General features: G+C 51.1%; 2 protein-coding genes across 5 annotated transcripts in view; one reads left to right on the top strand and one right to left on the bottom strand.

Moving 5' to 3' along the window:
• Positions 1 to 1778: 1778 nt before the first annotated feature.
• Positions 1779 to 6005, bottom strand: TSSK1B (testis specific serine kinase 1B). The gene is made up of 2 exons (XM_074321683.1): positions 5868 to 6005; positions 1779 to 5455 (listed from the first exon to the last, which is right to left on the bottom strand). The coding sequence occupies exon 2, from the start codon at positions 3502 to 3504 to the stop codon at positions 2410 to 2412; it is 1095 nt and encodes a 364-aa protein (XP_074177784.1). The 5' UTR covers positions 3505 to 5455; positions 5868 to 6005; the 3' UTR covers positions 1779 to 2409.
• DGCR2 (DiGeorge syndrome critical region gene 2) overlaps positions 5931 to 19358 on the top strand; it is a 79119-nt gene continuing 65691 nt past the window's right edge. For 2 of the 4 annotated variants that reach the window (XM_074321681.1, XM_019710130.2), the window contains exon 1: positions 5931 to 6227. In XM_074321681.1, the coding sequence (XP_074177782.1) occupies positions 6149 to 6227 (79 nt within the window). In that variant the 5' untranslated portion in view covers positions 5931 to 6148. The remainder of the gene's footprint in view (positions 6228 to 19358) is intronic. The other 2 variants (XM_074321682.1, XM_019710131.2) reach the window with 1 other exon arrangement.

The raw sequence follows: 19358 nt of genomic DNA on the forward strand, positions 1-19358 counted from the left end.
TAAAGTGGGCGCCCACTTGTCCATTCACTCCATAGGCATTTGAGGGTCGGTTGCAGGTGCTGGGGTACACTGATGAACTAGACAGGGCCCATGCTTTCCTGGAGCCCAGAGGCTGGGAGGTTCAGTGTCACACCAGTGAATGTGAATGCCCAGTGGTGACTGCCACGACACCAAGAAACACGGAGCTGTGAGTACAAAACGGGGCCAGACGTGGGGAGGCTTGGGAAGGCCAAGGGCTGAGTTAGCCACACACAGGAGGAGGAGGGCTGCTAGCGCACGTGGTGGCCTGAAAGGACAGTATGGTAAGAGTGTGGGGTGGGAGGGAGCACTGGGCCACAGCGTCCATGTAGATGACCTTGATCCTGAAGTCCTGGGGGGGAGGTCACTGAAGGGGTCTGATCCAGGGCTGCGCCCAGCGGGTTGAGCAGCTCACAGGAGTGGCTGGCACATGGTCACTGGGGGAGTCAGCTGGGCTGCCACTCCATGCTGTGTGTCTACCCTCTCAGAGCTGCCTCCCTACCTGGAAAGCATACAATTGATGCGCCTTCCTGCACCCCCTCCCTTCCAGGCTCACCTCCTGTCTGGGCTGCAGTGAGACTCCTAGGGCCTCTTGCCACACACTGGCCACTGCCCACTGCCCCAAGGACTGCAACAGGTGGCAGAGATGACCGAAGAGAAGAGATGTATGAGCCTCTCCTCAGGACGTCACCATCTCAGCTGGCTCCACGCACCTTGCAATTCTGCTACACCACCAAACAACCTGAATGAGTCTGGTTTCCTGGGGCCTTCAGTCTTCACTGAAAAAGTTGAGTGGCCGCTCCAGTGTTACTCAGGGCCTGTTCTGTGCCCGGCCCCTGGGCACTCACTGGCCTGTCCTGGCAGAGCTCACAGTGGCTGGCTGCTGAGTGCTGTTCGGGACCCCAGAGGGCCTTGTGGAGGCCATGGCCCCTTAACTGAGCCTGGAGAGGTGGGCAAGGTCTGCAGGGATGCGTCCACAAGTATGATCATGGCATGTATATGTGGGATGTGAGGTGAGGGGGGGACTGGGAAGCCAGAAGGCCATACCTGGGAGGACCTCAAAGTCCAGGCACTGGGGTCCTTTCTGGGGCAGTGGGAGCCAGACTGGGTGCTATGAGATGTGACGGGCTGGCAGGGAAGGAGGTCTCGGTGGTGGCTGAGCCATGATACACTGGACCATGGAGACAGAATGTGTGAAGGTGGCTGTATGGGAGGAGAAACCAGGCAGAGTGGTGGATTGGATGTGGGGAGGGTTGCAGAGGGCAAGTCCAGGGCACTCACTGGGTCTCACTTCTCCCAAGAGGCTGGGTGTTGGGGTCTTCCCAAGACAAAGACCTGGGCAGAAGGCGGGGGAGAGGTGAGTCTGAAGGCTCTTGTCTTGGTGTGTTAACCCTGCAGGTGCATACGAGGTTGTCAGAGCTGAGTGCAGAGGAAGAAGAGAAAGGCCATCACGGCTGAGGTGAGGCCTGCCTGACAAACGGTTTGCAGGGCTCTACAGTGCAGGGCGGCCAGTGATGCTAAATGCAGGTCAGCTCCCTCTGAGGGACACCGATGGCCGCAGCTGCCCGGCATGCATTGTGAGAACACCTGTCCTGTCTCCTACTCACCAATGTCAGCTTATTCACTCTGGCAGGGAGCGTCACCCCTGGGGACAGACTGGGACTAGAGGAGAATAGGGGGTTGTGAAGGCCACACAGTAGCTTTGGGACATGCAGGCTGGAGTGTGGCTGCGTTCCCTGGGGAAATGACCACAGAGCAGGATGACTCAGAGCACCACTGAGAACTAGGTGCCAGCTGGACATGGCAGAACCCCTGGTGGACAGAGCAGAAAAACTGAGTTGCCCACCAGGGTGAGGAGCTCAAGAGAAGCTAAGAGGCTGGTCCATATGCCCTCTGCAGGTCACTCCCCACTGGCAGCCTTGTGGGGGCTCCCCAATCCTCTGTAGGCAGCCTCTTCATCCTCCTGTCTTCTCTGTCTCCTCCCCACCCCAGCACTGCTCTCATGGCCTCCCTCTTGAAGGAGCATCGTCCTCACTCAGCTCTCTGCTCTGGTCTAGGGCCTGAGGTCATGGTCAGGTCATGGTCAGGGCTGGGCACATTGAGATATATTTTCCCAAGTGCTGAGGGGGAGGGGGGAATCTCTCCTGGGCGACTGCAGTCAGCCGGGTCAAAGACATTTACCTTGAGGTTTGCAATAATATAGTGATTTATTGCTTCTTTAGCAATGGGGGTTGCCTAGTTCAATGGGAGGGAAAAGAAACACGAAAATAGTGACTCATCAGGGTCTGTTTTCCTTATCTGACTGGTCCCTTGGCTTTTTTGGCGCTCAGGCTCGAAGCTGTGAGCTCTGGCTCATTCCCTGCTGGGCCCATGGGCCGTGGGAGAGGCCTACTAGGTTTGCGTCTCTGGAGGCTGTGCGGGGGGCCCTTCCACTGTCTCCCTGCTCAGCTGCTTGCCTGTGGTCTCCAACTGCTTGGACACCTGCAGTTGCAGCGTCTCCTCCTCGGATTTTGACTCAGACCTTGCCTCCAACTGTGCCTCCTCTTGAGGCTCCAGCTTGGTGGCAGACTTCTTGTCAGAGCCAGGCTCAGGGATATCCAAGAGCTCAGTGCCCTGGGAGCTCTCCCCCTCCTTGATGGCTGTAGAGGACAGGACCCGGGCCTTAGGCTGCACCCAGCAGTGGCTGAGTATCTCGTCGATGTGTAACCGCCGGTTGACGTCCGGCTGTAGCATTCGGTAGATGAGGTCCTTGCACTCGCCGGTCAGGTGCTTGGAGCGTGGGAAGTTGACGCGGTGCTCCTTCTGGATGCGCAGCATCTTTTTGACATTCGAGTCATCGTAGGGCATGGAGCCGCAGACCATGATGTAGAGGATCACGCCCAGGCTCCAGATGTCGTAGACCTTGGGCTGGTAGGGGATGCCCTGCAGCACCTCGGGGGCCGCGTATGCCGCTGACCCACAGAAGGTCTTGCTCAGTGTTAGTCGGCCGCCGTCGTCCCGTAGGCAGCGCTTGGAGAATCCGAAGTCAGACAGCTTGATGTTGAAGTCCTTGTCGAGGAGAAGGTTCTCGCACTTGAGATCTCGATGGACAACGTCCAGGTCATGGCAGTACTTGATGGCCGAGGAGAGTTGGTGGAACTTCCTGCGAGCATCGTCTTCGTGCAGGGCTCCCCGGGTTTTGATGAACTCGAGAAGGTCACCTTGGACGCCGAGCTCCATGATAATGTAGACCTTGCCGTCTGATGTCTCAAAGATCTCGTAGGTCTTGACAATGGAGTGGTGGTTTAGCATGGCCAAAATCTCAATTTCCCGGGGAAGGAATTTCTCCAAAAAGTCCGTGGGGGCTTTCTTGCGGTCAATAATCTTGACCGCCACGTTGAACTTCAGTCGTTCAGAGTAAGCAGATTTGACTTTTGCGTATGAGCCCTCTCCCAAATTTATCCCCATGATGTAGCCTCGTCGCTTGAGGACGGCAGCATCATCCATGGTGCCAGGAGCACCCAGTGCCTCTGAGGCTGCCCTCTACATCCCTGCGAGACATGGGCCAGTGGCGTCCTCATTTACACTGTGAACAGAGAGTCCTCTGGGCTGGCCGGGCCTGCTGTCCCTGCCGCCTAGAGGCCCATACTCTAGGTTGGAACATTGGGCATTGTCTCCCAGGTGACTTCAGTGGGTGAAGTCATAAAGGAGGGGTGCCCTGGGGGAATAAGGCTCTGGCCTGAGTCACTTGGACTCGGAATCTTGGAAGCCCAGCCAGTGGGCTGGAGCCGACCGAAGGCCTGCAGAGAGTGGCCTTCCATTTGGCTGGGACCTGAGGGAGGAAGGGGCTATGGAGATACATCAGTCTGCCCATGCTTCCACATCTGGAGCCAGGACTGCAGATTATTGCAACCCAGGAATCCCAAGAAATCCAGCGTGGGTGGTTGTATGAGTCTGGGGCCCATTAAGAAATAAGACATACTCCATTTAGGGCAGTCTGAGGAGGGTTTAATAAAGGCATAATTTACAAAGGTGTGAGCAGAGTGTAGGAAACCCCAATGGTAGCCACAGACTCCTAGAAGCCTGGGAAGAGTAGTGTAGGACCACCTTGAGAGAGGCAGTGACCCTAGGTGGAGGTCACAGTGACCCCACAGGGAAGTTGCTGAGGAGAAACGTCCCTGACTTTTCCCTTCCTTCAGTCCTGGAAGCCCTTGCTGGTGTCCACACAGGTGGCCTGTGGGCCACGCAGCCGGGCTGAGAAAGGTGAAGGTGGATCAGGAGGAGTAAAGACTCTGCCCTCTCCTGCATGGTTTGGTTGGGCTTTTCACCTCCCTGTACTTCTCTTTCCTCATTTAAACCTTTGCCAGCCTGCTTCTCTGACAGTGGCTCCATGCATGGGACAACTGGCTGGGATTTCTACTCTTGGCTGTGTGTTCCCTTCTGGGGGGGGAGGGGTCTTCCTAGACCGCAGCCCTGGCTGGGTTCCCACGGCAGAAGGCTGGGGCTGCAGTGCCAGCAGCTGCTCCTAGAATGCTCCCTGAGGATGGTGCAAGTAGAGATGTTAGCATTGCTCAGGGACCAGTTTCTGCCAGCAGTGCAGCCCCTCTGCTGTGACTGCCCCTTTATTTAGCACCTGCTCTAGGCCACGCCCAGAGAAGCAGGAGCAGGCAGGTCTGGCCTAGCCTTGGGTTTAACCTTGGCCATATCCACCCATAGGGAGTAGGTGCCTCTCTCTCAGATGACCTTGAATGTCACAGGTTTGAATCCTGGGACACTCAGGAGAACCTGCCTTGAAGGGGCTTGGGAGGACTGCTCCTGGGGAGTGAGTCGGTGGGGCTGAGGTGGGCCAGGTGGAGATGGGTCCCCACCAGCCTTGGCCCTTCCCCCTTTTCTCTGCTTTCATTTTCACTCTCTTTTCCAGCTGTGATACCCTTTGCCAGGCTGTGGTACAGCTTCCTCTGGACAGCTTGTTCTTCTCTCCTACTGAGGACACTATCTGCTGTGTCTCCTCCCATGGTCAGTCACCTTGTTCCTGATAACGGGTGCAAGGTCAGCACTTGGAGCATTGTCCCCAGTGGCTTTCCTCCATGCAGATGTGGCCTACTGTGGCACCAGCTGTGCCTAGCCGACCTTCCCCTGTACCCCCATTGTGTAGGCAGGGCCCTTCCTCCGGAGTCCAGCTTTGCTCCAGTCTCTCTAGAATCAGCACTTCCTGTCAGCTCTCCTAGTATGATACTCCTTTAGATTATTTCCTCTTCTATTTGAAACATTCTCAGTTGTCTGTGCAGGTGGAGCCACCCTGGCCTGTTTCTTACACCGCTGATCCTCTTTCCCGACCCCAGAAACACCTCAAGGATAGTGCGGGTTCCTTCAGTTTTCTTCATCCCTTCTCTGCAGCGGTTCGGCCTCAAAAAGACCACTTTTGGGCGCATTCTTGGGCCTCGGACCGGACCTTGTCCTGCAGGTGTGCAAGGTGCAAAAACCCTTTGTCCCCGTCCCCCTGAGTTCCCTCTCTGTCCCGCCCCTTCAAGTTCAGGCCCCTGGGCCACTCTCGGCCCCTCCGCTATCCTTCCCTCGGCACCCAGAGCCCCGCTGCTTTCGGTGTTGGTCTTCCAGGTCCTAGTGCCCCTCTACCCCGACCCCCGCCCTGGGCCCTCAAATCCTAGGCCTTTCCGAGGCCCTACCGCTCAGGCTCCGCCCCCGAGCCCCACCTCTCTGTTTAGCCAATGGCACACATCCCCCCTCCCGTAGGGCCCGCCCCTCACCATCCCGACCTTAGGCCTCGCCCCTTTAGGGCACTACAACCCAGGCTCCGCCCCCACTCGGCCAATGGTCCGCACGCACTGGGATCGCGCAGGCCCCGCCCCCACCTCGGTGCTCATTGGCTGGCGCCAGCGTCGCGGGCAGGAGGCGGGGCGGCGCGGAGCTGAGCAGGACGGCCGCCATCTTGAGCGGAGCCGGAGTCAGATTCTGAAGCTGCAGTGGACAGTGTGCGCGAGCCGGCGGCCAGCACAGCTGCGGCCCAGTCAGAACCCTCTTCAGTCGCCTTTCCACGCCTGTCCCCGGCCCGGCTCCCCGACCCTCGGCCCGGCACTGTCCGGCCTCCCCGCGGGGTTACGCGGCCGCCCCGGGGACGATGAACGGAGGATAAATGGTGCCCAAGGCAGACAGTGGTGCCTTCCTGCTGCTCTTCCTGCTTGTGCTCACCGTCACCGAGCCGCTGCGACCAGGTGCGCGGGGCGAGGGGCGCGGCGCTGGGGTGCGGGGCGGGGCGGGCTGCCGGGGGCGGGGCGGGCAGTTTGCGGGGCTGGGGTCGCCTGGGACCTCCCTCCTGGGAGGTCGCGGGCGGAGGGCTGCCTGCTGGCTGCCGCGTCCCCAACCTGGAACCGTGGCCTTCCCGGACCGTGCGGTGAATTTACCTGGGCTCGAGCGCCTCGTTCACCGTGGAACTTTGTTCTCGAGGGATGTTGCTTTCGGATGCACGTCCGTGGAGCACTGCAAGCTTTGAGGTGGACGGAAACGAGAGTGATGTACGGGGCTCGACCTAACTTTTGGGGCCTGGGAATTCTGTGGCGCGGGAGCTGCGCCTTGGGCGCGCCCTCCTTGCTGGCCCAGCGGCTGGGGTCAGGCTGGGGTACTGGGGGTCGTGAGAGCAGCTCGTGGAGGCACCTGGTTTCCCTTGCTTCCGTCCAGCTGGGACTTGGTTCCTGCGTCTAAGCCCTGGGAATCCCTCGGCTGGAAAGCGGTAGCCTGTCCCTTATTGTCACTCAGAGAGGTGTTGCACTTGAGAAGTGCTCAGCTCAGAGACCGCCCCCGAGGAGGTAACTAGGAGTCTGTCGGGCATCAGGAGCAGGGAGCAAGCTTCCTGGGGCAGAGACTGACGCGCTGCTTCGCGGCTGTGTCACGCCGTCGGAGCCTGGACAGTGCCACCTACTTTGGAGTTCTCCTGCTGTGTGATGATTAAATGCCTTTGGAACTTACCACGTAGCCTGTTTTTGTAAGAAATCCTGTGGTGGGGAATCAGGATCATGTCAGCTAGAAGGTCCCAGACAGTTTTTGTCTCTACCTGTTTCTGGTGTACCCCTCCTCTGAACAGCAAGAAAATCAAATCCCCAAATGCAGGGCCGATTTATCTATCAGGCACAGGAAGCCCAGTGCTGGGGGGGGGGGCGGGGGGGGGGTCACAGTTATTTTAATAGCCTGTGAAAATGTTTGATTTCTTTTACAATCAGCGGGAAAGAAAAGTAAAAGAAAATAAAATCAGCAGGAAAGTAAAAACAAATTTGTAGGTCAGAGAAAATGTACACATACAAACGCGTTCATGTTTATAACAACACAGTTGAAAAGTATGATTCTTAACACTTTTTAATGCAGGTGGGGACGCATGAAGGTAGAAGTGCGGAGGGCCATCTTCTGTTGAGTACTGTCCGGCCTCAGCGGGTGGAGGCAGGCCAGGGAACAAAGCAGTGTGCGGCCCTCCACTGTGCCCTTGCTGGGCTCCTGCCCCAGACACGCTGGACCTCTCAACTCCCCAGTGCCTACCTGGTGGCCAAGAAAACCCTGGGGCCACACGAAATCTGGAGTTTCTCCAGTGATGCTTCTGTGGGCTCCCCAAGTAGCACTGGTGGTTCAGTGCTTTTAATGTTATCTGAGCAGCAAGGTGACAGGTTGTGGGATAACCTTGGTAAGAATGGAAGCCAGGAAAAGAGCTCCCTGTTGAAGTGGGTACTGTATGGGCTCTTGGGAACGAGAGCCAATGGATTTGTGGGTTGTTGTGATTAAGTCCTTGAGAAAACATGTCTACACCTGTAGACAGGTGAGATGTCATCTGGTTCTGGCTCCTGGGTTCCAGGTTTGCACATCAGATCACTGATGCATCATAACCGTCTTTCATGGGGTGCCTCTGGTTCCAGGTCCAGTATCTCCCTCCTGGACAATGGAGGTAACCGATGTCCTCAACACCTTTTCCTTTGCCTTCTGTCCACATATCCTGCCCAATGGCCAGCAGCAATTTAACAAGCATTTTTGAGTGCGCACTGCCTGCCCATCACGAGGATGCTCAAATGAAGAGAATAAACCCCTCCCTCTGGGAGTGCCCATTAAATGTGGGAGCAGAGACAAAGTGTAAATCAGTCCACTGAGTGTGGGGGCCCAGGCAGATGGCAGACGTGGCTAACCATTTGTACCTATGAAGCAGGGGAGGGTTTCATGGGAGACATAATGTTTAGGTCTGAATTGGGGGCACAAAGGCAGTTCTGGCAGAGGGAGCAAAGTTACCTTTTTTTTTTTTTTAGATTTTTTTTATTGGGGAAGGGGAACAGGACTTTATTGGGGAACAGTGTGTACTTCCAGGACTTTTTTCCAAGTCAAGTTGTTGTCCTTTCAGTCTTAGTTGTGGAGGGCGCAGCTCAGCTCCAGGTCCAGTTGCCGTTGCTGGTTGCAGGGGGCGCAGCCCACCATCCCCTGCGGGATTCGAGGAATCGAACTGGCAACCTTGTAGTTGAGAGGACACCTCCAACCATCTGAGCCATTTGGGAGCTCAGATCAAGGTGCCGTGTTCAATCTTAGTTGCAGGGGGCTGAGCCCACCATCCCTTGCGGGACTTGAGGAATTGAACTGTCAACCTTGTGATTGAGAGCCCACTGGCCCATGTGGGACTCGAACCGGCAGCCTTCGGAGTTAGGAGCATGGAGCTCTAACCGCCTACGCCACCGGGCCGGCCCCCAAAGTTACCTTTTAATTCCATGATTGTCCAGATCAGAACTTTTTGCAGCCCCCAATGGTTTCTTGACTCGCCCTACGAAACCTGTGTGACTTCACCTGGTTCCCTGTCTTTGGGCAGCGAGGGCGTGTCTCACTCTGGGTCAGATGCTCTCCTTGGGTGTACTCTGTGTCCTTTCAGGCAGGGGTCTGCTAGCTGCACTTTCAAAGAGGGTGTTGCTTTGGTCTTAGCCTGCATTCTTTCTGTTGGAATCCTGGCTTAGACCCATACTTAGGTGTGAGGAGGGCACCAGTTAGAACCTGCTTCCCTGGAGGGAGAGAGGGAGGGAGGGCGGCGGGCAGGCAGGCGGGTGAGGGGGATAGGATGTCCTCTGATTTCTGCCAGGTGGAGCCCTTGAGGACTGGGACCAAGGCACTTTCGGCTCCCCTCTGATGCAGGCCAGGGCATGAAGCTTTTTACAGCATGGGGGCAATGGGCAACATGAGAGTGCTGAACTTGACCTTTTGCCAAAGTTTCTTTTAAATGCATGTCTGATCTTGGTTGACTGAGGATGTGTTACATGCCAGGCGCTGTTCTAGCAGTAGTAACACATGTGTTGATTACGTTAACTCTTAGGTGGTCCCTGTTGAGGTAGATACTGTTATTAGCACCACTTACATATGGGGAAATTGAAATACCGAGAGCTCATCAAGCGAAGTGGCTGAGATGAGATTTAATCCTAGAAATCTGGCCTGACCCCCATCGTGCACTCTTGGCTGGGGCTTCGTCTAGTCCAGCGGTGTGAGTCCTGTGCTGGCTACCTCTCTTCTGATTGACCCAGTGGTTCACCAGTGGAGATGCTGAACCTTTTTCTATCTGAATATTTTGGTCAGGGGGCTAGAACCAGCCCTTCCTCCAAATTCCTCCTATAGTTAGCCATAATGACCAGTGAAGATGTGTGTTATGCCCATCGGGGGTGTGGGGACCTCTGCTAAGGGTCAACAAACAGAGGCATTTAGGGACCACTGACTGTGCTGTCATTTCACTGACCCTTTATCGGTACAGGTGCAGCATCGATTGCTGATTCTAAAACTGTATTTTTTCTAGCATCAATTATGAAAGAAAATCATACCCTGGTTTCAGCCACAGCTCCGTCCAGGGTGACCCCACTATACATGGCCGAGAAAACACTTGTCTTCCCTGAGTGAGCACTGTCTCCGCTGACGTCTCCAGGCCTCTTGGTGAGGAGCAGGACTGGAGCTGTCTTTCTTGGGAAAAAGAAAGCTGGCTGGGAGAGGCAAAGGACTTGCATAAGGTCACACAGCTGGTGAACTGCATAGCTAGGATTCAAACCCGGGTGAGCTGGCTCACAGTTCCGAGTTCTTTCCCCTTCGCCATTAGGGACTCGGAGGAGCCTGCTGGCTGTGCTGAACTAATAGTTCCTCAGTGAGCTGACAAGTGGCCACAGCGCCTTGCCCCAGGAGCAGCGCCTGTGTTAGCGAGTAGGAAGGCAGGGATACTTTATAAGCAGAAGTGGCCAAAGCTCACAGAAGTCGCTGGAAAGTTGAGCCCCAAGTGCCTTCTAAGTTTGGAGCTTTTCCTTCCACAGCCACCACCCAATAGGTACCATTGTAGAGCTTGCCCTGCTGGCAGATCAGGCTTTGGGCTTTACAGTTTCATTCTTTTTAGTTGCGAAGTAGTGTAACACTTTCCAACCTTACTAGCTAATAATGAATTTTTTTCTTTTAATAAAGCCTTTTTTGGGGAAAGGATTTCAAACTTACAGAAAAGGTGCAAGAATAAAATTAGTGCGAAGAACACTTGCATATCTTGTACTAGAGTACCTATTGTTGGCATTTTATTTTCTTTTATTTGCCTTATCCCCCCTGTGTATTCGTGTGCTCGGGCGTAGATATGTATGCACGCACCTAATTTATTTCTGAACCGTTTGAGAGGAAGTTGCATCCGTCATGACCCTTCCCCCCTGAACACTGGTTGCTTCAGAGAGCGCAGGAAGCTCCTGGTACTTGGTGCCTCAGGGAGATGTAAGGTGATGCTCCCCCTCCCATTGCTTGTGTGCACCTTGTAACAAGCCCTCACTACCACCTGCTGTGTGCCAGGCACTGTGTCACCACAGGGTGGGCTTGAGGGCACAGGACGGGCTGTGGTTAAAGCTTCGGTTGGCCCAGGTGGCAGCTAGTCAGAGTTAGGATTTCATTCAGTTGGTGGTTCTCGCCTTAGGAATGCGGAATGTGCTAGTGCAAACTGAGGCAATGCGTCTGTACCTTCTCGCTGCTGTTGCGCTGGGTCTTTCCTGTTTCGCTGGCCCACAGCGTTTTTGTCCTGCTTCCCAGGCCTCGCTCACAGCGACAGCATGTGTGCGTACATCCTGGGAGCTGATCTCGGTGTGGGCCCTTTCTGCGTGCGTGGCCTCTTACCTCTGCCTCTCCCTCTCCTTGGCGTAGGGAAGCACCTTGTAGATTCTTGACTCTTAAGTGGAATGTGTTGGTGACACATTAGGACCTAGTAGATAGCAAGAGACTTTTCTTTGGTGTGCTGCTAAATTGTTGCCTCTTCACACTTGCTTTTGTATTTGGGGTACTGAGGAGTTGGTGACCAGCCCCTTCTTCCTGTCTGCAAGCAGGTTGGTGATCCCAAGACCCCAATTTTGGGCCAACAGTTTGCCAGAGGGATGGATGGGATCACAGTGTGGTTTTTAATGTGACAACTATATTTTTGTTACCAGTTGACTTGGGATGTTTAGTAAAAGAGTCCTGCTGCTGTCAGATGGGCCACAGTCTTGGCAGGGCAGGGGGCGTGGCATCGGGCTGCGGTGGGAATGCAGCGGGCCAGGGACCCCGGTATCTTGAGGCTTCTGGCCATCCACCTGGGAGGAAGGAGCGCTGAGGTCTGGCCTTCCTTTAAACGAGCTGTCTGTAGGAGTGGCTGCTGTTAGATCAAGTCTCATGTGGTGGTTTAAGAATATGGACGCTAGAGCCGTACTGCCGGGGGTCAAGTCCTGCTTTCCTGTCCACTCTGACTTCTCTGTGTCTCAGTTTCCTCATCTATAACATGGACACAGTAATAGAACTTACGTCATAGAGATGTGAGAATTAAAGTGGGTAGGTATAAAGTTCTAAGAAGTGTCTGATATAAAGCAAATGCTTCATAAAGGCCAACTATTAGTGTTATGTACAAATAGACTTCAGGGAGTCCCCCCTTTAAACTGTAAGCAGGCTTCCATGTGCGCGCATGCCGCACAGGGCATATTTCTCAGGAGAGGGTCCAGTCTGTCCTGTCCCCCCCTCCACAGCCCTGGGAGGCAGCAGAGTGCAGTGGCTTTGAGCAGTGTCTGACACATAGTGAGTGCGAAATGAGTCTGGCCATTTTAGTGACTGAGGGGGTGTGTGTGGCGCGCCGAGAGCCCATAAAACAGCCGCAGTGCTTTGGACAGCGCTAGGATTGTTCATACTGACATGTTTTGCTCTTTGTCACGTTCATGCTGTGTCCCTTGGGGCTGGTCTGGCACAGAGTGGGCACTCAGAAATCAGTTATTGAATAAATGCACAAATGGCTATTTATATTTTGACATAAAGAGCAACAGCTCCCTTAGCCAGCGGGCCTTGCAGCTGCCCTTGGGGGGGCGGGTAGTGGTGAGGACGAGAGCCTTGTGGCTGCCTGCAGAACGCCTGTAGAGGACCGGTGGGGGTGGTGCTGCAGAGCCAGATGGCCTGGGCCTCACACTGAGGGGAGCTTGCTTCTGCAGATGTAGCTGGGCGGAGAGGTGAGAGCAGGTGAGGGCTGCACACAAACGTGCATCCTCACGAAAGTTCACCAGCCGCCCAGCCTGGGGTTGGTGCAGTTTGGAGCCCAGTGCCTGGCTGCCTCTCTGATGGACTTGCCTGGCACTGAGGCTTGCGAAGCGGACTGCCCCTTCGTGAGGAAGTGACCTGTCCTTCCCCAGGCCATTGCACAATACAAGCCTTGCTTAAGGGCTGTGGTACTAGGGCTGCACACACTTGCCTCTTGGCCTTCTCTCCCTCTTCTCTGCCTAGTGTGGCCATCGCTTCAGTGAGCCTGGACTGGTGGTTGTCCTTAGTCAGTGCTCCTTCTGGCTTCTGGATCCCTAGTCGCCAACCATCAGTTTCATCAGCTTGTCTGTCTGCCCTCAGCTGTTGACCGCTCCGTGTTGAGCAGGTCAGAGCGGAGAGAAGAGCCCCCTTGGGTATGCTGGACCAAGAGGGCTTCCAGGCCCACCCCTCTGCTCCCGCCCTGTCGCAGAAGCCTTGTTCCCGGGGGGTCTTTCTTGAGGAGTTGATTACAGTAGAGAGCGTTTCTTGGAACTTCTTGGGGTGCTGGACAAGGGACAGGAGACACGAGCTTCCAGGACCCCCATGCTCTTAGGTTAACAGGGTCTTCTGATGCAGAGGCCTTTCCAGTGCCCCTGGCTACCTCCTAAGGTCCCTGGTTTGAGGACATATAAAGGTTTGTGGTCTTAGAAGACAGAACAAGAGGACTGGGAATATCTGATAGGGATGAGGCTTGCTTGGGACCCAGGCAGGCTTTCGCTGCAGCCCTCAGTGGTTTTTTGGCCACTCCTGAAAGAGGGGGACAGTCTTCCGGTGTGAAGAATGTGTGTGCAGATCAATGTGGTAAGCCACAGTGAAGGCCCAGGACAGTAGGGAAGACACTCTTACATAATATATTTTACATAAATGGAATTACACTTTTTATACAATTTCTTGACTTTTTCATTTGACAGTGTTTTGGAGATCTTTGTAAGTCACTAAATAAAGCCTGACTTCATTCTTTTTTTTTTCCTTTATGAAGACTTTGTCTTACTTTGTTTTGTCTGTGGTTTGGTTCTGGGAGAGACCTCTTATCAAAACTTCATCAACCATAAGCTGCAATTTAGTGAAACTTACAGTTAGAGATGGTACGGCCAATACAATAAGCTGGGGACCTAACTCATAAAGTACACAAACAATACTTTCAACGGACTGTTCCCAGACTCTCATGGATTTGTCTGAGTCGAAAACTATATCTGCAACAACTCTAGGTTGGACTCCTAGTTTTTACATGTCTTTATGCTATAACTCATATTTGTGTGCTTATTTATCTAAATGGCATAATTTCACCAATGATAATTTAGAGGAACTTTGACATGAACAAAACTATTCAGTTGAGAGGTACATTAAAGGCAAAAATGAAACCAAATCCCAAAGAGCTAATGGTCTGCATTTTTTTTTATTTGTATGAGGAGGCCTTAATTCCAAAAAGAATTAAGATTTCAAAACACCTCCCTTCGTAGGGAGGCAGGGGATGTTTCAATCTTTTTTTTTTTTTTTTTTTTTTTAAATTGGGGAATATTGGGGAACAGTGTGTTTTTCCAGGATCCATCAGCTCCAAGTCAAATCATTCTTTTCAGTCTTGTTGTGGAGAGCGCAGCTCACTGGCCCGTGTGGGAATCGAACTGGTGACATTGGTGTTATGAGCACTGCACTCTAACCAACTGAGCCAACCAGCTGCCCCATCAGTCTTTTTTTAAAAAAAACTTTTTACTTTAGAAACATTTAATACCTACAGAAAAGTTACAAGAATAGTAGCTGTGTACAGTTTACCTAAATTCACCAGTTGCACGTGCTTTCTCTATACACCGATATAAAAATATAACTATGTATGCATGCACTATTTTTTTTTGTGTGTGGAACTACCTGAAACTAAGTTGTAGACCCTTCATTTCTAAATCCCTCAGTTTATATTTAGCACGGTATACCGTGCTAGTATGGCATAGCTATCAAATTTAGGAAGTTTTCTATTGATGTACTATTAACCATATCTTTATTTCGTCAGTTTTCCATTTACATCTATTTCATCACAGTAATTGGTAAGGAAATATCTCATTTTCAAATCGGTTGTAATATTTCCTGGGTGAATTAAAAAATCATTTTTTAAAGTATATACTAATAGTGTTAACATATCCGTTTCATTAGTATATATTGCCATTTGCTTAAAATATTTTTTCCAATTTTGCTTCTGTGGTATGAAGAGAGAATTATGCATGTTGAGTAAAGGATTGCTCAGCATCAGTAAAACGAAAGGCCAAGGAGAATTTGTAACAATTGCATTCTTTAGATTTTGGCATTAGTAAATACTGTTAATTGTTTTATGAAGTATGATCAAACGATACGGTGAATGGTTAAAAAAACATTATTACAGTTGCATTGTCATGGCTGCCTCAGTGTCCTGAATCAACTCAAAATGTTTATGGTCATTTTGACTTTGGGGAAGACCCAGAAGTCGCACGGTGCCAGATCCGGTGAATAAGGTGGATGATGACGCACCGTAATGTTTTTATTTGACAGAAATTGCCATATACCAAAAGCAATGTGTGACATGGAGCGCTGTCATGATGGAGGATGATTTACGGCACACTTTAAATAAAATGCACCTTCTCTTAACCGTAGCTCACACCCGACTGACTGCACCAAACAAGTTGAAACTTGTCACACACTGTTACTGAGGTTTGATGCACCGCTTCCCGTATTGAAGATCCCTGCCTTTCCGTTGGATGGCATTCAGCAGCAGCCTTCACAGTATTTTTTTATCACAATGGAAAAGCTCCAGGTCACACATCGCTTCTGGTACATGGCGATTTCTGTCAAATAAAAACATTATGGGGGCAGCCGGATGGCTCAGTTGGTTAGAGCGCGAGCTCTCAACAACAAGGTTGCAGGTTCAATTCCCAAATGGGATGGTGGGCTGTGCCCTCTGCAACTGAAGATTGAAAACGGTGACTGGACTTGGAGCTGAGCTGCGCCCTCCACAACTAGATTGAAGGACAACGACTTGGAGCTGACGGGCCCTGGAGAGACACACTGTTCCCCAATACTCCCCAATAAAATTTATAAAAACAAACAAACCCCCCCAAAACATTATGGTGTGACCTCATCCACCTTATTCACTAGATCTGGCACCGTGTGACTTCTGGCTCTTCCCCAAAGTCAAATGACCACGAAAAGAAACCGTTTTGAATCGATTCAGGACATCGAGGCAGCCACAACAGTGCAACTAAAGACACTCACGAAAGAGGACTTCCAAAACTGCTTCAGAAAGTGGCAAGAACAATGGGATAAGTGTGTTTGAAGCAAGGGGGAGTATTTAGAGGGGGATTAATGGCAGTGTGTCTTTTACTGTAAAAACAGTTTTTTTTATTTAAACGTACCGTATTGTTTGATCACACCTCATATTTTATTTAAAATCTTCTCATGACCTGTGTTAAAAATTGCTTTGTAACACTAACTGCACTGTGGTGTCCTGGGTTTAATCTTGGAACAGGAAAAGGACATTAGTGGAACAACTAGTGGAATTTGAATAGTCTGGAATTCCGCTCATAGCAGTGTACCAATGTTGGTTTTCTAGTTGTGACAAATGTGACATGGTAGTGTAAGATTAACAACAGGGGAAACGGGCATATGGGAACTTTTCTGTGAAATTACCCTAGAATCAAAGTTTATTTAAAAAGTTATTTTGTGATAATACTTGAATATTTAAAAATGAATTACTTCTCATTTCTAAGAGTCCTGAGACCTCATTGTCCTAGTTTTGTCATTGTGATTTTGGCAAATCACTCTTTTTGATTTCAGTTGCTTCCTGGAGAAAATAAATGGACAGCTTAGAAGTCCTGGGGTCATTTGGGCTTGAGTGTGTTTAATCAACTCCCAGTCCCACTGTCCATCACCGTTTGCATTTCTTATGTATGCTCCCCATGGCCCATGTTCATGCTGCCATCGTTTCTGGGGTGTGCCGTGGTGTGGGGGCTGCTGTCTGATGGTGGGCCCGAGCTTGGCCAGGGAGTCTGGCTGTAGTCATGTACATGATTTACCTGACAGCCCTCCCTGGGGGTAGGCAATGAGGCAGGCGGTGGGTCTGTTTTGAAGATTAGGATGCCAGGGCCCAGAGAGAATAATTACCTTGCCTGGTGATGTCACTGGCCTTACGGTAGAAGAGGCAGAAACCGGAAACTGAGGACTGCTTTATTGAGCCAGGTGCCCTGTCTCCTGCGCGATTCCAAAATAAGATGAGAAAGCAGTGCTCCTGCAGGGAGCAGTGGAGATGCACCATCTGGCGCCCACCTGCCGAGGAGGAGGCACCTTTTCAGTGCTCACGGCCATCTCGTGTGAACACTGACACTGTCACAGCCCTTTGCACCTGGCTGAGGTTCAGGGAGATAGTGCTGTAGGGTCTCCCCGCTGACCTCACCACCCTGTGACTCCAGGCAAGTGAACATGTTTATTTTGAGAGGCCTGGGAGGCTTGTTGATAATCTTAACCACTCACCTCCTTGTGGATTTTGAACTATGTAAATATATTACCTCTTAAGAAACATTAATAAAAGTAAATGATCAGAAAAGGGTATTTTAAAGTAGAATATTTCATGTACCTAAATGTAAAACTGATAGTACTTGTAAAACTAAAAATGAATAGGACACACATAAAACAGTGTTGTAAAAGTCTGTGTAGATGCTGAATGTGGGTACTCGTATCAACCTTATTTTACAGATGAAGAAACAGAGCTTGGGAGAATAAGTGACTTGCCCCAAGTCACACAGCCTGTTGCTATTTGAAACCTGGGCAACTTAGTGCTCACGCTCTGCTATTGCACAGCTTCCGTAGGTACTTCGTTACCCTTAGCTCTTTTGCCATCTGCTCCTTCTCATCTTTATCCTCTTGCCTGTTCAACTTGAACTTCCTTGCCCACCAGCTTTTCTTGTCTTTCTCCTGTAGCCTGGGCCACCAGTGAGTGCCACAGTGCTAACTCCCCGTCTCACCTGCCCCCTGCCTTCAGCTGTGTCCTCAGGAATGCCTTTCAGGCTGCCTGGCATGTGGCCTGTGGGGAGCTGGAAGCATCCCTTGCTGGCCTGGTCTTGACCTTGGTTCTTAGCTGCTGCTGCGGTTGTCCTGTCATCATCATCATCCTCATCACCTCCTACCCTCCCCCCACTTCTGAGCATCACGCACTCTACTAAGTACTTGGTGTGCAATAGCTTAGTTAACTCTATAACCCTACTTTTTATTTGTATCTATTTATTTAGTAAAGATTTTATTGTGGAAGGGGAACAACAAGACTTTATTGGGGAACAGTGTGTACTTCCAGGACTTTTTCCAAGTCAAGTTCTTGTCCTTTGAATCTTAGTTGTGGAGGGCGCAGCTCAGCTCCAGGTCCAGTTGCCGTTGTTAGTTGCAGGGGGCGCAGCCCACCATCCCTTGCAGGAGTTGAACCGGCAACCTTGTGGTTGAGAGGACACGCTCCAACCAACTGAGCCATCCTGGAGCTCAGCGGCTGCTTAGCTCAAGGTGCCGTGTTCGATCTTAGTTGCAGGGGGCGTTGCCCACCATCCCTTGTGGGACTCGAGGAATCAAACTGGCAACCTTGTGGTTGAGAGCCCACTGGTCCATGTGGGAATCGAACCGGCAGCCTTCAGAGTTAGGAGCATGGAGCTCCAACCACCTGAGCCACTGGGCCGGCCCCTATGACCCTACTTTTTAGGTAGAGTTTTTGGTATGTTGGCTCTTACTCTTGATTTCAGTTCTGAAATAAATGTATGAAATGAAAATGTCAGGCTGTAAATGTTACCTTTGAGCATTCTTTAAAGAAGCCCATTAATGATAAGCTTTGTGCTTTTGCAAGTGTAACTCCTGAGGGGGTTCAAGTGGGTGCTGAGCTAGCCTAAGGGAGGAGCCATTGACAAATCTGCCGTTGGTTGGATCTCCCTTTAGGATGCCTCAGATTTACAGTCCAGCGTTCCTGCATGAGTTTCTTTATTTGGTTTTCTTATTATCCATGTGACTTTAAAGTCCCTCATTTTACAAGTGGGAAACTGGCCTGGAGAGGCGTATGAAGAGACTTCATCTTGTTTTCTCTAAATGGAGATAGTAATAAAACTGACCTTAGAGGATTGTTGACTGGATCCAGGGAAACAAAGTGTAGTGCTGTTTTTTGGGTGGTTTTTGTGGTTAAAAAAACCCATAATATAAAATATGCTATTGCAATCATTTTTTTTTTTAAGTGTGTTTTTCCAGGACCTGTCAGCTCCAAGTCAAGTAGTTGTTTCAATCTAGTTGTGGAGGGCGCAGCTCACAGTGGCTCATGTGGGGATCGAACCAGCAACCTTGTTAAGAGCACCGCGCTCTAACCAACTGAGCTAAGCAGCCGCCCCTCGTAACCATTTATAAGTGCACAATGCAGTAGTGTTAACGATATACATCTTGTTGTGCAACATCTGTAGAACTTTTTCATCTTGCAAAACTGAAACTCAATACCCATTGAACAACTCCTTTCCCCCTCCCTCCAGACCCTGGCAGCCACCACTCTATTTTCCATTTTTAGGAGTTTGACTATTTGGATACCTCTTATGAAGTGGAATCATGTAGTATTTGCTTTTTTGTGATTGGCTTATTTCACTTAGTATAATGTCCTCAAGGTTAATCCATGTTGTAGCATATGACAGAATTTCCTTCTTTTTTAGGCTGAATAATATTCCATTGTGTAAATATATCACATTTTCTTTATCTATTCATCTGTGATAGTCATTTAAATTGCTTCCATCTCTTGGCTATTGTGAATATTGCTGCAATGAACATGGACGTGCAAATATCTC

The sequence above is a fragment of the Rhinolophus sinicus genome, linkage group LG16, assembly GCF_036562045.2.
Source record: "Rhinolophus sinicus isolate RSC01 linkage group LG16, ASM3656204v1, whole genome shotgun sequence".
NCBI classification, from domain to species: Eukaryota; Metazoa; Chordata; class Mammalia; order Chiroptera; family Rhinolophidae; genus Rhinolophus; species Rhinolophus sinicus.

What these genes read in the sequence shown, in the direction of transcription:
- TSSK1B (XM_074321683.1), bottom strand. Translation starts at nt 3,504, where the DNA reads ATGGATGATGCTGCCGTCCTCAAGCGACGAGGCTACATCATGGGGATA.